This window comes from Megalopta genalis, chromosome 2, assembly GCF_051020955.1.
Source record: "Megalopta genalis isolate 19385.01 chromosome 2, iyMegGena1_principal, whole genome shotgun sequence".
In the NCBI taxonomy this organism is placed as follows: Eukaryota; Metazoa; Arthropoda; class Insecta; order Hymenoptera; family Halictidae; genus Megalopta; species Megalopta genalis.
The window spans coordinates 31,467,636-31,485,590 of record NC_135014.1 but is presented as its reverse complement, the minus strand read 5'-3'; the positions used below and the strand labels follow the sequence as shown (position 1 = coordinate 31,485,590).

The 17,955-nt window shown below is 39.0% G+C and overlaps 1 protein-coding gene across 1 annotated transcript in view; it reads left to right on the top strand.

Annotated features, from left to right (window-relative positions):
- LOC117225560 (uncharacterized) overlaps positions 1 to 16,489 on the top strand; it is a 57,312-nt gene extending 40,823 nt beyond the window's left edge. Inside the window, exons 4-18 of the mRNA XM_076519441.1 lie at positions 991 to 1,099; positions 1,195 to 1,293; positions 1,523 to 1,718; positions 2,910 to 3,096; positions 4,788 to 4,876; positions 5,383 to 5,656; positions 7,163 to 7,262; positions 7,361 to 7,513; positions 8,328 to 8,523; positions 9,596 to 9,774; positions 10,666 to 11,032; positions 11,677 to 12,023; positions 12,814 to 13,137; positions 13,882 to 13,995; positions 15,597 to 16,489. Coding sequence (XP_076375556.1) covers positions 991 to 1,099; positions 1,195 to 1,293; positions 1,523 to 1,718; positions 2,910 to 3,096; positions 4,788 to 4,876; positions 5,383 to 5,656; positions 7,163 to 7,262; positions 7,361 to 7,513; positions 8,328 to 8,523; positions 9,596 to 9,774; positions 10,666 to 11,032; positions 11,677 to 12,023; positions 12,814 to 13,137; positions 13,882 to 13,995; positions 15,597 to 15,737 — 2,875 coding nt within the window. The 3' untranslated portion in view covers positions 15,738 to 16,489. The remainder of the gene's footprint in view (positions 1 to 990; positions 1,100 to 1,194; positions 1,294 to 1,522; positions 1,719 to 2,909; positions 3,097 to 4,787; positions 4,877 to 5,382; positions 5,657 to 7,162; positions 7,263 to 7,360; positions 7,514 to 8,327; positions 8,524 to 9,595; positions 9,775 to 10,665; positions 11,033 to 11,676; positions 12,024 to 12,813; positions 13,138 to 13,881; positions 13,996 to 15,596) is intronic.
- The last annotated feature ends 1,466 nt before the right edge of the window (positions 16,490 to 17,955 follow it).

Sequence of the window (17,955 nt, the reverse complement as noted above, 5' to 3'; positions counted from 1 at the left end):
AAATTGTAAAGTAGAAGCTGTTCATTGATTTTATTCTGTTGATCAGGCGATCCGTTGCGGTCTCTTTGAAATGTTTGCAAGTCACTGTAATTATATTGTTTTATATTATATTTTTCTTTAAATACGACAATTTTGTGATGTATATAATTTAACGAAGAATGTCAAAATATTTATATATATATATCCTTCTTAACCAGTCAGCTGTCTTTGTCGAGTATACTCGTCGTGAAGAAATGGCAACAATTTGTGTTACGACGAATATACTCGTCGTGAAGAAATGGCAACATTTTGTATTACGTCGAATATACTCGTCACGAAGAGATGTCAATATTCTGTATTACGACGAATATACTCGTCAGGAAGAAATGGTAACATTTTGTGTTACGACGAATATACTCGTCATGAAGAAATAGCAACATTTTGTATTATGACGAATATACTCGTCACGAAGAAATGGCACAATTTTGTCTTATGAGAAATATACTCATCACGAAGAAATGTCAACAATTTTTATTACGACGAATATACTTGTCATGAAATAATTGCAACATTTTGTGTAATGACGAATATACTCGTCACGAAGAAATGGCACAATTTTGTCTTATGAGAAATATACTCATCACGAAGAAATGTCAACAATTTTTATTACGACGAATATACTTGTCATGAAATAATTGCAACATTTTGTGTAATGACGAATATACTCGTCACGAAGAAATGGCACAATTTTGTCTTATGAGAAATATACTCATCACGAAGAAATGTCAACAATTTGTATTACGACGAATATACTCGTCGTGAAGTAATTGCAACATTTTGTGTAATGACGAATATACTCGTCAAGAACAGCCGAATGGTTTATGGAATATTTTTCGTTACCGTATTCTCTGTTCGAAGCGAAGAAATTGATGACAAAATTTTCTCAACGCGGTATACCGTTTGAAATGTGATCATTGATATAAGAGAACGTTTTGATTATTCTATTATCAGTGTTTACGAAGTTTACGTGAAGGAGGAGACGGCAGGAGGTTCCGATGGGCGGAATGACGTCACTGTTATACCCGGCTTGTCTTCAGCTAATGAACATCAGTTGATTCAGGTAACTGGCATCAGCTGTAACAATCGTTCTCCGCATGTACATATTACAGTTCTTATAATAATATAATTTAACAATATAATTTCTTTTGCGACCAGAATGATTGCATGAACTTGGACGTTGCCATAGATTCCGAGGTGATCAACATTGACGATAGCGTAACGAAATTTCTTGGCAAAGATGCATTTAAGTACAAGGTAAATCATTGGATTATTTATGTAACACCGATTCTAATAACAGACCGTTACGGGGCCGTCATGGGTACATTAGCGGAGATTATGATATTTCTGGTATGTGCGAATTTCATTTCTGAATGCAATTCTGAAACGCGCGCGCGCGTTTCATAGAAATTTCGTTCTTGCACCATTTGCAAATAGTTTCTAGAAACCGGACGTAGAATCTAATTAATCGTCGTTACAGATGCAGAATTCATTTCAAATATTGGATCAAAATATCGTTGCCCCGGAAGACAACGTAATGGTGTACTCGCATCCGATTGTCGAGACGCCATCTTCGTCCTCCACTCACCTGATCGACAAGGATGATCCAAGATCGAAACTTCATTTCGTCAAGTACCTGAAACGCGATGGAAAGACGCTGAAAATTTGGGAATGCGGAATCTGTGAGCTAAAATCAAATTCTTTCGATGATTTCGTGTATATTTTTCGTTGTTTCTTTTTCTTTTTCTTCTTTCTCTTTCATTCTTCAACTTTCTTTATCTTTTCTTCATTTTATATCGCGTATTTACAGTAATGCCACTCTAATTGACGCTCAGATTGTCCAAAGAAATGGACAATTTGGGAAGAGGAGATGCGATTATTCCAGCTTTGCGGTACGTTTTTTTATAGTCACGAATTGTCAACGATTATAAAAACGAGCTTCAAGGCTCGAATAATCGTGTCCCCTCTTCCCAAATTGTCCATTTTTGTGCACAATCTGAGCGTCAGTAAGGGAGACATTATTGTATTTTGCTTCGAGATAAATCATTAACACGTTGGCATGCTCGATAATACAAACGAAAAGAACGTAAAGGTTAAAGGCAGAACAATCGAACAATAAAATGATGATTTAAAAAGCGTTTTTTAAACAGCTGGTTTAATAACTGGGCCATTGCGCTCATTAATATTGTACAGCAATTTTTATTTCCAATTTCTCTGTGAGACAGAAAATGGCTCTCGAGAATGTGCACTACGATACATACATGTATAGGTGCACGGCGCACGCGATTTCTCGTGAACAGATTTCTGAAACAAAATGGGAAACAGGGCATGATAAATCATCCTAAATTGTCTATCGTCCGACGTGTTGGATTTTTCGATAGTTCAATTTTCATGCAATTTTTATTAATGGATCGTTTCTCTGCGAGAAAAACTATTCTTCTTGATATATAATAACACGATATGAATAATGTAATAAATTATCACAAGCGTACTCGGTTACATTGTTGCGATTCGAGTGTTAACATTTTGCCCCCGCCAACAACCTCAAAAGAATTATAAATAAATAAATATAACGGAAAATAAATTATTCCATTCAATCACGCCAAAAATTGAAATGTTAATCTGTGCGACATCAATTGCTTTTGCAACGTTGTCACCTTTCGCAGACTTCGATCGAATTGAGAAGACGTAATAGACACTATATTGTAAAAATAAACACAACACTCAAATTGTTAAATAAAACTATTGGACAACTCTTCACGTTCGAAACGTCCTCGCACGTCAACGTGTTAAATCGTTCGAGACGGTGTTGCGTCTGTTCGACGATCCGTTAAACAAGAAATATATATAAGGCAACTTAATATTCGCGATAGGTTCGAAGGAGTTCCGGCATCAGTATACCTTGATGAGACATTTGCCGACCCACACCGACGAAAGGAACTTTAAATGCGATGCTTGCGGCAAAGCTTTCCGGCAGCTATCGACACTGAGCCAGCACAAGGCGATACACAGCGACGCCCGGCCCTACGTTTGCGAATTTTGCAAGAAAACTTTCAACAGGTCAGCAACCGAATCGATACGCTATTTCTTCATGACACTACTCTCTGCATCCTAATTGCTTTCCCGTAACTTTCCGATCGTATGGAACCGTCAACACCGTGTTCCCCGATTTACTTCTCGGCCTCGCCTGCTCTCCTACGCGTCAGCCATTTAGAAACGTCACAATTAGCATTCAACGAAATGCAGAAAATTCGATCCTTAAAATGTCATGAAAAAGGGGGGATGAGAGTCACATAATCATATTGTATATTATATTATATATTACATTATGCATATAATGTTATATATTATATTATATATATTACATTATGTATATAATATTATATATTATATTATATTGTACAGTATACATTATATATTATATTATATATATATTATATATTATATTATATAATATATATATTGTACATTATATTGTATATTATATTATAAATTATATTATATAACATTATATATTATATTGTGTATTATATTATATATTATATTATATCTCATATTACATCGAAATTATAATCGAAATTCTGAGTTCAAAATATTTAACGTACCGCGAATAACAAATTATTGCAACTACGTCCGATTCGAATCGATTTACCGGATCGAAATCGTCGATCTCGTGTTTCCCAGTTTCATTTTCAGTTGACCAGGTCGGTGGGTCGGTTTTCCGTCCGTCTCCGTCGCCGAATCCTCGGTCAAAGCCGTTCGCCGGGTCTCGTTTGCTGCGCGATGGAAAAACGCGGGAGAAAAATTTCGAAACTACAATCTCGCCGACAAGCGAGGAAACTAATTATGCCCGCGTAACCGAGCACGCCGGGTCATTAGCGTTTTGAATCGCGGCACGGGGATCGCGCGATTGTGCGGAACCGGCGGAAGAAAATTTTTAACGAGCCTGACGTCTCTGTCCTTTTGTGAATTAACTTTAATAAAGCGCCGCTTTTGCGCGTCGCCGCTTAAAGCGCGTTCCAGCGCGGATACTCGACCGACCGCCGGAATCGCTTTTCCGGGGGGCTTTAAATATTACCGATACGACGGACACCGGGCCTCTCTGTTGTTCGTTTTTTGTCACGCGGAGAAGTTAATTCGGCGCTATTTAAAACGTTGTTCCCACTTTTCCTCGAGATTGCCGAACGATAAACGCGCTCTGGGTGTGCGTCGTTTTGCAAGAATGACGGGATTGAATTTATTTAAACGTTTCGCTATTGTTTTATTGTAAAACAGTCCTCAAAAGTCTCAAGAGTCTCAGTCAAGGGTCTCAAAATAAAAAATGTGCGAGTTCGGCGTGGTAGGTTCAGTGTTAGACAATTGATTCTTTAACGATGGTATTTGTTATTATTAGTTCGAGGATTTTTGGTATTCATTATGACCGCAGATTTTTATTCTAAATAACAATGCTGTATTAATCGTAGGAAAAAGCTGTTAAATAGAAATATTTCTCTTCCTTCAATAATTTTAATAAATCGGACGTGTTGGAATCCTTAAATTCATTTAAGCTTTTTACCGTTACGGATTTTAGTGTCACATTTTTCTCACAAACGCAGAAAATCTGCGGTCCGATCGTGACAAAAATAGGCGCAACCTGAGACAATAGGGATGTTAGAAAGATATACAAAATTGATATTAAAACGGTTTGATAATTGCACGTGTACGTTACTCGTTGATTTTCAACGCTGACTCTAGTGTTCCCAATTTTCCAGAGTTTCCACGTTGATCTCGCATCGGAAAACACACTCGGAGCACAAGCCGCACAAGTGTCAGGTTTGCGGGAAAGGATTTCATCAAAAAGGTATCACAACGTTGAAAAGCTCAACTTTCCACGTTTTCCATTATTTTATACACCAGCTAATAATGAACAACAGCGGACGATCGATCCGATAATTAAATTAACGCGTCTTTCGCACTTTTTAATCAGGCTCTATCGGTAACGCGAACGAGCCCGGTTACTTCTCTGAAAAATCATCGCACCGGTCGCGTCGTTCTCGCAACATTTAACGTATAAATAACATAAAACATATAGCGTTTGACAAAAAAAGACATTGCGTACAGTTCGATCCCACAGCTTCGACGAGGATGAATTTTTTCGGACTCCGATCAGCGATCGAGCGCGATCGCGTGGAAAAGAAAAGTCGAAAGTTTCGATCTGGCTCGATCATCGTTGCCGGAAAACTTGCGGCGGGCTGAAATCGTGGCGCGAGATCGGCCTGTAACGGATCTCGATACGCGCGGCCGTCGGTCAATATAATTCGGGGGATGATTACAAGCTTTAATGGTTGAACACCGTTTCGTTGTCAGGCAATTTGAGGAACCACGTGTTTACCCATACGAACGAGCGGCCGTACAAATGCGAGCTTTGCGGCAAAGGCTTCAATCAAATGTCGAATTTGGTCTGCCACAAGGTCAAAGCGCATGCACACGCCGAGAAAATGCAGTACGTGTGCGGAATCTGCGGCAAAGAGTTTCCGCGTCGATTCTCTTTGAGATCGCACGAGGAGTACAAGCACGGCATAAACTATCGACATCCGACCGCCTCCCAGCCCGAAATCAACGATCCGAACATCATAAGGAAGTACGTAGACGTCGCGACGCCGGCGTCGCTTAATTTGCTCCATGACGGAGAGCCTTTTCTCCATGGATAAACGAACGCAGCCTGAATGTTGATCTTTCCGGGCCATCCTCTATTTCCTGTTTCCTACGTCTCTCTCTCATAACTCGGAACACAATGTTCGCTGCTTTACCATCGACTCGAGAACATTTTTATTTTGCATAAACATTCGCGGTTCAGCGAACACGTTAACCCTTTGCGGTGCCGAGTATTCTCTCAGTTTAGAATTTAGAATTTGCCGCGTTTTTGTTTGTAATTTTGTAGTCTGTTTTCGATAGTTAAAATATATTTCGATCGTTGCCGCACATAATTTAACCGTGAATATACATAGAAAATAAATAAATAAGTATATTGGTTCGGAAGTCAATTTCTAATTTGCTTCGATGTAGGACCTTAAAGGGTTAGGTCACATAATGTTCACTTACCATCGACTCGAGAACATTTTTATTTTGCATAAACATTCGCGGTTCAGCGAACACGTTAACCCTTTGCGGTACCGAGTATTCTCTCAGTTTAGAATTTAGAGTTTGCCGCGTTTTTGTTTGTAATTTTATAGTCTGTTTTCGATAGTTAAAAAAAATATTTTGATCGTACATATTTTAACCATGAATATACATAGAAAATAAATAAATAAGTACATCGGTTCGGAAGTTAATTTCTAATTTGCTTCGATGTAGGACCTTGAAGGGTTAGGTTATTCTAATATAATATTTCTTATACTTGTATCTTTTCTGTTCTGTTATAGACTGCGGATTTTCTGCATTTATGGTTGAAATGGAAACACGGAAAATCGAAATAATTTGCCAGATAATTTCGAGGATACTTTTTCATCGTTATCTTGCTAAGATTATTCAAACTGAAAACAATTTCTCACTTATATTGTATGTTATATTATATTATATTATATATATTATATTATATTATTATATATATATTATATTATATTATATTATATTATTATATATATATTATATTATATTATATTATATTATATTATTATATATATATATTTATATATATATTATATCTTATATTACATCGAAATTATAATCGAAATTCTGAGTTAAAAATATTTAACGTTTAAATTTTTCTGCAATTGATGCGGGAACTTTTTATTTTACGTAAAGATTCGCAGTTTAATACTTAGAGAATTAATTGATCGATTCTACTGGCGAGAGTGAATTGCTGCGTTCACAATCGAAATTTTCCGATTCCATTGAAAACATTGTTTTAGCATGCTATGAATTTGAAATTTCGAGCAACAGTTCATGCTGCAATTAAAATTTCTGGTTGGTCTAGTTATAAATGCAGACAACTCCGCCAGTCTGGTACATTTTTAACGGTACACACGAAGCTATCGCGTATCCATTTTCCTTCCATGAAAACGGTGCCACGGTTTTTCGTTGTTTCAACACGAAAATGTAATCGAGTCCATTGAATCCGCTAAAATCGTTCAAAATTCACTGTTAGCAAAAACGTCCGGATCGTGCAACTGCCGAACAATGACCGCAATCAGACCATGGAAGTTAGAGACAAGGACCCCCTGCTCGCGATTTGTAGCCCCCCTAAGGTACCGTCCGCTGAATAATCTACATCTTTTTTTTCTTATCATAATACAACGGAGAAAGAGAAATGTGACAATGAACGCCGTGAACTGTTTCTCGAAAGTCCGATGTCATGGAGTCGGTGGTGATCGACAAGATCGACACCAAAGCGATGGAGATGGCTCTGCTGGAGAACCAAACGCCTTTCGCTCTCTTCAAGCCTGCCAAGGGAATTCCTATCCTCGTGAAAGTCTCGCCGACTGGAACTCACAAGAATGTAAAACCTTCGCTTATTTACTAACACTTTATTTATCGGCTTTATTTATCGACACTTTATTTGCTGGTTCATTTATTAACAATTTACTCGTCTAACAGTGCTTTCAACATCGAATACCATCGGTTAAGAATTTTTTAATAGGCTGTTCAAAAATTACGATAATTTCGTTCATAATACATGGAATTATTTAGATTAATATAATGCAACAAGCTTTTTTGATATTATTGTTTAACACTTTCACCTCTACGCCAACAATCTCTTATATTTCATATCATTTAAGTACTTTATTTAACACTAGGTTTAACAATATTTATTCTACTTTTTAGCAATGTTTGTTACGATACATGTTTAATGAAACTTTGTTGAATAAATAAATGTGTCTTTAAAATTTCAATAATCGCAAATTGAAACATTTGGAACATGCCCAAATGACGCGTTAATAATAATCTAGTGTTAATTAAATTATAATTGCGAAAATTGCATGGCATGAATTACTTTTTCGACAATATTACGTTTTGTCCATTTTAATAAAATTTGGCAATTATAGAGTATATTAAGTAGAGTATTCTAAATTGTTTTAAAACATTTAGAACATCATATACAGTTGGGAATTATGATAGAGTATTTTAGAATATTTATAATATTATTTAACAGAGAATTATTAATTGCGCAAAGATTAATTATCAAATCTGAATAAATAACTCTGCAACCCACATATTCCCCTTAAACACATTTCAATTATTGAAAAACCTGTTAATAGGTGCATCTGATTGAAAATAAAATTGACGAGCAATGTTGCGTGTCTGTTTCTTAGATTTTGACTGCGGCGACAGCGGAAGATCTTCGAATAGCCGGAAAGATGAGCCTGAGCCCGACGATCGCGCCGGACGCTGACAGGATCAAAGCTGTGCAGATAAAGGTGCCTGTGGTGGCGACTGTCATTCAGAGCATTGATCCCGACGGAAAAATCAATTTCATCGTCGAGCCGCCTGGTCCGGAAAGCGAACACGGTGAGGATTACCTTCGTATGAATAATCGTAAACTGTGGGGGCATCCAGGGATATCGGAAAATAGACAATCCTACACGGAAAGATTAATAATACTGGAACGGTCGAGGTCTCGGAGTGACTTCCGAATGTCTTTAGTAGAAAATACTTAGTAGACGTTAGCAGATGTCTTAGCGCGCATTCCTCTCCGCACAGTGAAATCGAATCTGATCGATCTCTTGGTTATTTTAAACAGATCCTGTGTTTATAATAAAATATGCATAAATGATACAGGGTGTCCCAGGATGTTCTTGAGGTCATTCGAAGCAACTTTCTTCTTAACGAAAATGCAATCCGTCGCTTCGTTTACGAGTTATTAACGAAAAACACTGACCAATGAGAGGCGAGAACGCGTAGCGCTAGGCGGCCGAGCGATCGAAGCCCGCTGCTCCCCATTGGCTCGGCCGCCTAGCGTCAGCCTAGCTCGCCTCTCATTGGTCACTGTTTTTCGCTAATAACTCGCAAACGACGCCGCGGATTGCATTTTCGCTAAGGAAAAAGTTACTTCAAATGATCTCAGGAACCCCTCATTTCACGGAAGTACCATAATTTTTGGACACCCTGAAGAATACATTTATAGAAAATATCGAAAGTACATCGACAGCACATAATTTACAAGATCGATCATTTATCGTACCGATTTCTCCTCGAAAATTGAAAAATTCAGACAAGATTGCTCTAAAACTATTCGTTTAAAATCAATGATGACTAAATTAAACGAACCCGAAGAACAAGTGAAGGTTGAAATAAAATATTTACTCTCGCGTCCCTGAAACCGGCACCGAATAATTGCCTCGGCTGATGGCATTGCTCCTCGAAAAAGATCTTCCAGAAGTAGATCGGAACGGTTAAATAATTTAGCTTCACGACGGAATGATTCAGTTCTTCACGATGAAATCTGCGATCCCGAGACACCGGCGACGCCAAGATTCGAGCGTGTCTGTCGCCGCTCGGCCATATAATTGGCTCGTTAAAGGCGGCGCTGTTTTTCACACTGTCGCGGCAATGTGGTCTTTATTTGGTGCATTGTCGACAGAGAGCCTAGTCACGGCATTGGATTCCCAGTTCACGTACGGTGAGGCCCCGAGAAACGAGCCAAATCGCCAGAATGGAACCGTTGTATCCCCGACGATGGAGGATTGCAACGAGTTGCTGGAACTGGCTGCCCAGGGCGGGATACAATTCGTGCGGGCCACCGAGGACGGCCGTTACGAGGTGATGAAACTTATCGATCATGATTTTCACGCTTATTCCCGGCCCGGGCGTTGCCACTTATCCAATATGTGCTTTCGAAGACTCGCGATCCTTGTTGCGCAGTCAATTTTTCGACTGGGGTACATTCGAAAGATTTGTTTCTCCTTCGACGCGAAATCCGAAATTGGTAGTCTCGGTGTAACGTTGTAACGAGAAAATCTTCGAATTAATTATTTCGAATTATATAATTAAATTGGAATTAAATTAGAATTGAATCAGAATTAAATTAGGATTAAATCAGAATTAAATTAGGATTAAATTAGAATTAAATCAGAATTAAATTAGAATTAAATCAGAATTAAATCAGAATTAAATTAGAACTAAATCAGAACTAAATTAGAACTAAATCAGAACTAAATTAGAACTAAATCAGAACTAAATTAGAACTAAATCAGAACTAAATTAGAACTAAATCTGAATTAAATTAGAACTAAATCAGAATTAAATTAGAACTAAATCAGAGCTAAATCAGAACTAAATCAGAATTAAATTAGAATTAAATCAGAATTAAATTAGAATTAAATTAAAATTGTTTTTTAATTAATTCTTTTTATTATTCGCTATAGAATATTAAATGCGGAGTGTGCGATGATTTTCGGGATATTTGAAAATATTCGGAACACCCCGGTGTCTTTTATAAACAAAACGAAAATATTCAAGCTTTCAAGCAAATGCAATTCCGTTGATTTGTCTCGTTTTTCGAGCGATCAGAAATATTAGTTGGGACAATTCAACTAAGAAATGGCGGTGTTAACACGAAGGAGTTCGGATCATTGCAGAATTTCGTCAAAAGTCTCTGAACTACCGTCGCGGCTGTTGTCAGTCATTTCACCGCGTTAACTTGGCAATTAGGTGATGACGAACAGCGAGGCGCGCGATTTGATGGCGCAGAACGCTCACGACGTGACGATCCTCGACGGCGACGAAGCGGACGCGATCAATGTGGTGAACACACGTGGCAACGGGGAGGTGATCATCGGGGATTCGGATAATCAGATCATGGTACTTAACTCGGCCTCGGCGCAGAAACCCATGCCGATGGATGGCATCGAGATTCTCGAGGACAAAGACATCAGGATCCTCGACATGAAGAGCCTGGACGATCGTTTCGTCGACGGTATCAGTTTCCTCTCGCAGCCGAAAATCGACGATTTAATCCTCGGCCCGAAATCGTTGTCCATCGACGCCGGCCTCGCCGTCAACGAGCACGACGACGAAGGTGAACATTCCACTCTAACGCTGACATCTCTTACGTGTTTCTGGATTCCGCAAGATGCTCGAACAGCCCCGAACAATTTAGAGATCTCGTTCCGCGCCGGTCGAGTAAAGCACGCTCGAGTCCTTTAACCCTTCGTACTCGCAGAATTTTCTTGGATCATCTGACGAAAGCTGCGACGTATTTGTTCGATGATAAGTCCGGCAAATCCTGCCGAATTTTCTTTCAGCTTGTAAACAAAAATTGGATAATTTAGAAAGAGAAGATTATTCGAGCCTCGTGGCTCATTTTTATAGATGTCGATTGTGAATAATTATAAAGACGAGGTGCAAGGCTTAAATAATAGTATATCTTCTTCCAAAATTATGCATTTACAAGCTGAAGGAAAGTCAGGGAGAATTTACTGTACACCGGGGATCTTTATGCAAAATAAAAATGTTTCGCGTTCAGAGGTTTCCATTTTTCTTCAATTATTTTATTCGCTTAAAAATGCTGCATCCTTTAATCATCGACGAAGTTCGAGGACAGCGATTTGGCTCTAAATTGTTCGATCGTTCAGCGACGCGATGCTTTTAAATGTAACCATAATAGCACTGCGATCGAGAGACCAGTACCTTGAAATATGAATCCGCTGACTTTTACGATAGGTATAGGAGTACCCTCGAGTCAACAAGAGTTAACAAACATTCTCAGTCACCGAAGCGACATTTCCACTTTGTCAACCACCTCGCAACCTTCGATATCCTCCCTGTTATTGAAAAATCATCCCCCCTTGTCGATCCTAAGTGAAACGCTTCCGTATTTGAAGAGCAACAATAGTTTAACTGAGGATCTGAACATTCTCGGTAGTTCTACGATGGAGGAACATCACTCGGTCTATGAAAGCAAGATGAAACTGTCATCCGTTTTCGACGACAGTGAACCCGACGGGGGTTTGATGCCCATTGGCCAATCGGACATCAAGATTCTGGGAACGACGCATCAGAGTAACAAGGTAATCTTGTCTTTTCGCAATGTCCCAATTGTCACTGTTTAACATTCACGTCGATTCTCTGTTTTTTATATCACATTGTTACCGATATTCAGGTCGTTTCTACACCGACTTATTTATTTATTTATTTATGTATTTATTTATATATTTACTTATTTATTTATTTACACATGGAAGGCGCAATTATGTTAAGGCCCATTATATGAAGGCCCATAATTACGTTAACATTTGCAAAGAGGTGATTCATGAGGTCATTTGAAGTAACTTTTTCCTTGGCAAAAATACAATCCGCGGCTTCGTTTACGAGTTATTAACGAAAAATCACTGACCAATGAGATGCGAGAACGCGTAGCGCTAGCCGGCCGAGCGATCGAAACCCGCTGCTCCCCATTAACTCGGTCGCCTCGCATCAGCTGATCTCGCTTCTCATTGGTCACCGTTTTTCCTCGATAACTCGCGAACGAAGCCGCGGATCGCATTTTCGCTAAGGAAAAAGTTACTTCAAATGACCTCAGGAACCCCTCATTTCTAAGCGTTAACATACTCATGGGACACCCTCTATACTGTCCTCGACCCTTCAGTGTACCGAAGAATAAAAAAAATATATCATCCTAACTTTCGGTAAGTTCATATATTTTAATAATGATTTACGAAATCGAAATTGTCCTTCGATCATCGACCACCACTGACATTGTCCTTCAAATGAAATTGTATGCTGTTAAAAAAAAAGAAAAATTACTCGACGGTCAGCGGCGATTATTTTGATGCATAAACGCTGTAATTTCGCGGCAAGGTCCTCGGCATCAAGACGAACAACAGCATGCCGCCGTCGAAGCTGTTCTCCGGCCTCGGCGAGGTGAAGATCCTGGGCCCGAAAAATCATAGTCAGGAGATCATGGCGTCGCAGTACTCGAACGTGAAGCTGCTCACGCCGTACGAACAGTTCCTGAAGAACACCGCCGCGAACACGAACGGATGCGAGACGAACGTCGTGAACACGTCCGGCGGCTGTCGGAAAGAGGTGAAAATTCTTGGGAAAAAGTTGGCCACCGGCATCATCACCAGCACCGAGGACGGCAACAACGTGGTCGAGATGGTCGAGGAGAAGACCAAGCTGGTAACAGATTCCCCTGACTATTGTAACTTCACGGAGTGCTTCGCTTGCGAGTTCTTAAGGTCCTGGCAGCAAAATAACATCAATTTCTATTCGATCGACATGCAGTTCTATCACCATCTGCTCGAATCCCGAATAGACTCGATCTAGCATCCGATAAGACTTTTTTGAACCGACGACCTATTCGACGGCGTTACACGACTGTGATTTCTAGCGAGAAGCAACCAATTATTTTTGATCGCTCATGTCACGGCGAGAATGGTTTAGTTTTCTTGCCAGGAACGTTCTCAGATTCTACTATTATTATTATTATTATTATTATTAGCGAAATTTTAGTTAGACTAATTTATTTCCGCCGAGATTGCGTCCGCATTCGTGCTTTCGTTATTTTTTTTACATATTTTTTTTTTTACATTGTATTGCTAGCAATAAAATGTGAACATACCTCGAAATTTCACGTTCGTTAACGAACTCAATTTATTTAACGACAGCCGTCACCTGTCGTGCCGTTTTCCGTTCCACTCGAGCAATAAACGGACTGCGGATTTTATGCTGCATTTGCATCGATCGAAGTGATTCGACGTCTTTATCTGCTTTCTGTTTGTCCCGGTCGGCGAACGACAGTTTTTATTTCGCACGAAGATCCGCAGTCCGATGTCGGGATCATCGCAATTATACGAGTGCTTCGCCGTTATTTAATTAAATTAAATTAATCATTTTAAACGAACTCGTGATTATTCTTGAAAGATGATGGACAGCGAAGGAGGGCTATGCAACAGCGCGGAGAGCACCGTGATCTCGTCGCCCCGGTTGGAAAGGCAAATAACAGAAAATACCGAGTCCGACAGCTTCTTGATCCAAGTAAAAACAATTTATCGTAAGTGGACCGGCGGTGTTTATGCAAACCTGCGATTCTCCGTATTGATGCACGATTTCATTGAGCCATTTTTACATTTCCTAATCCTTCACCTCCTGCGAGCACATTGAATTATTGCATTCATCCGGATGATTAGAATTTTCGATTGTAATAATCGTATATAGAGGTTCAAAATGTAAATAAAAATAACGTAATTCAAGATACGTCTTTACGTAAACTGTTTCAAATATGCACAATTTTAAGATTTGAAGTAATTGACGTTTACTCGAAGTGAAATTTTCTTCGTGGACGCGAATTTAGAAAATTAAATATAAAACTTTGAGAGAAGTATCATTCTTAATCATTTCTGTAACAGAATGAGATTATTTATGCTGCTTGTATAGATTTTGATAACAGAAGAATCAAATTTTGTTCCGATTTAGAGAAAACGAATAATATTCAAATTTGCCGGAGCGTGTATGGAATCTTCGTCACGATTAATTTAGCTCGACTATCGTATCAGGTAGTCGACGATAGTAATCTAATGATAGCAATTCTGTTTCGATTATCAATAACTAGTGAAATATTCGAGGTGCTCGAGACAAAAGCCGGGTTAAAGCAAAATGACTTGAGTACGTTAGCTCAGAATGCATAAACATCCGCAGTCCGGTTAACCCTTGACAACCCTGCATGCATTACTGCCATAACCGATCGATAATGGTCAATAAGCAGCGCGGAAATTGACCGACATGGTATGTTTAGCGTTAAACAGAAATCAAACTCTGCTCTCCTATTGTCAATATTTAAACGTCCAAGTAAAGGTTGGCGTTCGATAAATCGAGGGTTCAGAATAAAATCGGTGCAAGTTCGCTTTTCTTTGAAAATTAGTTATGCGGTGCAAAACGCATCTTTCATCACGGGATCTTCTTTCGATTCAGAGTTTTCTCTAAAAAAAAAACATTGACATTCTTTTTGTGTTTCGTTAAGTTCAGTTTATTAGTTCATTTGTGCGTTACCTCTTTATTGCTAATTTGCAAACTTCTTATTTATCTCAATTTCATGATCGACGGATTATCGGTCGACGCGTAGTCAAGCTATAGTCACTGAGAGATGTAAAAATTACCCGTTTTTGCTTGAAATTCGTGAAAAACCGCGATTTTCGCGATCTCTAATCGATTAAAGCTCATATCCAGGTCAACCGATTTCGATGAAATTTTACCGTGACCTATAAAATGCATTTCTTAAATTTTCGTTACGGGCTCAGATAAAAAAGTTTTAAAAAAAGACACCGTTCTTTAATTTTTTCATCACTCCAATCGATTGCAACTTGAAAAAACTTTTCGCGTACTCATTTCAAAGAAAACTAGTCGCTCAAACATCTCAAAAATATCGAAGCCCTTCGAGCCAATTTTAAAAAAGTTATTCCGTTTGAAAAGATAGTTACGAAAGTGGGCAACATTTTCAAAAACAATTTTCCACGAACATTGTTTGTAATCGATCGGTCGGTGGGTGCGCGAATCGCTTAGAACGCCGGCGGGTTGTTAAGGGTTGAAGGAACAGTGTGCCGGATCGCTTGAACAAAGAACCTTTTGCCCAATCAATGCAGGCCTGCAGTCCGTGCGGCTCAGACTTTCTGAATTTCGAGAACCGTCTGAAAGACGTCTCTCCCGGCAGCCATTTCGAGCGAGCCCAAAAGGATTCCAGAGACAGCTTCGGCTCCAACGGCGGCCTACCCGATCTCGATTGATGAAGAATCCAATTCTTCCGCGCACGCCCCCGCGTGGCGCCGCCATCCACCGTTCCCGACATCCCCCTTTTTAGTCTTACCTCGCCGCCGCCGAAAGAGTTCCGAACGACGTCGAAAACTTCGCCTGGCGACCGTGGAAATCTCTTCCCGTGGCTGCGAAGGATTCAATTAGAGCACTTCGGCCCGTGCGAATCGCACGTGCGAGAACGGGATCGCCCCGTCCCGGTGTTCCGAATTCTGCGATCTTCTCGCCCCGCGACCGGGCTCCCGTGCAATTAGCTGAATTTTGTTTTTAGGACAGGCACACCGTCGGTCGCGAAACTTTCCGCACGCCTCCTAAATTTCATTCGCGATCTCTCAAATGAAATTATTTTGTTTTCTAATCAAATTCTTCAGCTCGATGTTAACGATCTCGTAGAATCAACGCACAGTGGAACCTCGGTAATTATGCGATCCAGGGGTAAGTGCAGTAAATTCTCTCAAATTGACACTCAGCTTTTAAACAAAGATTACAATTTTTTACATAAACAATTTGGGAAGAGGAGATGCGATTAATCGAGCCTCGCTCGAAATTATTGTTATTGAGTTGCTCTTCCAAAATTCTCCATTTTTGTTTACTAGCAGAGCAATAATTAGAGAGAATGTACTGTATAGGGTAGTAGCATCAGTCACTGTGGAGCGATATCAATTGCTGTGCCCCTGGCTTGTTCTCGGGTATAATTAATATTTATATTTATCGAATAAGACATATTATATTTCTTAATTTAAAAATGAAGAAAGTAAAAGAATAAGGAAATTTAATTATATATATATATATATATATATATATATATATATATATATATATATATATATATATATAATTAAATATAATAGGGGCACCACTGGCCTAAGTAAAAAATAAGTAAAATAGAGATAATCCAGGAAACGTAAGCGGTCAGATAGTGAATTCAATTGTTAAATTAAGTCCTCATTGACGATAAATTGTGAATCTTTGATTTAAACGAACAACGTGTCTCGATGACAAAGAATTCGGCTACCAGAGGGATCGGATAATAGAGGTTCTACTGTGGTTTAAAATTGTAACGTGCGCGACAGTTCGATACATTTTTAATAATTTTGCATCGCGCAGATGTCAATGAGAATCGTCACAAATTGTTCGCATCGAACGCACGTGTGAAGATTGATTTTTAAAGGACAACAGTAATTTCGACAGCCATTTCTCACGCGAAATTCGAAGTGTTAAAGAAACGTAAAAATCATAAGACATTTTTTCTTCCATGAATGCAGTATTTAACGCCGTCGATTGTCAAACTATAAGCCAAAAATATCTCACGAAATTCACGGGTTCAGCTTGTAACTTCAGCACAGTTTAGCCAAGGAAAGTGAAACTGGGAAAGTTGAAATTGATCGAAGTAACTAAGTACTTGCTCTAACGAGTCTTAATAATTCGTTGGTAATCAAATTTAGTGTGCTCGAATATCTTACGACTCGATTTAATTCATCTAAATCGTTATATATATTATATACATATAATTATCGTTATATATTTTATAATTACAATTAATTAATTCTTGCAATCTTCACCAAAAACATTGATATCAAGTAATTTTGGCAATGAGATTGAAATCGGCGCAGTCAGGATACATTTGAAGTGAGAAAACAAAGAAATTTGAATCAGAAAAATTGTTCTACTCGGTTAAGATACTGAAAGAAACTGTATTTCTGAAATACACGGAAGTTCAGCAGCGGGTGCGCAAACTTTCGAGACCGACCGTGCAACGAATCATTAGTTCATCGATTTACTAGAATTAATTATCGCGACCTTATCGCAAAGCTATGCGGACGTAGTGAATCGAAATCGGCAGTCCCGACGAACAGCATCGATCAATTAGCGCGCTTCGAACAATCGCGAGCCTCGCGAGAGCGCCGAACGATATATCGGAATATAATAAGCTGGAGATTTCTGTAAAAATGTAGGAAATTTTTGTAATGATCTGAAAATTTCTGTAATGGTCCGAACATTTCTGTAAAAATTTCGGAAATTTCTGTAAAAATCTAGGAAATTACTGTGAAGATTTAGAAATTTCTGTAAAAATCTAGGAAATTTCAGCGATCGGCGATCGCTACGTCGCCGTTCGCCGAATTTATTTTGCTTGCGAAAAATAATAATCGGGAAACACAGCGGCCGAAGCCGCCGAACGCGGCAATACTTTCT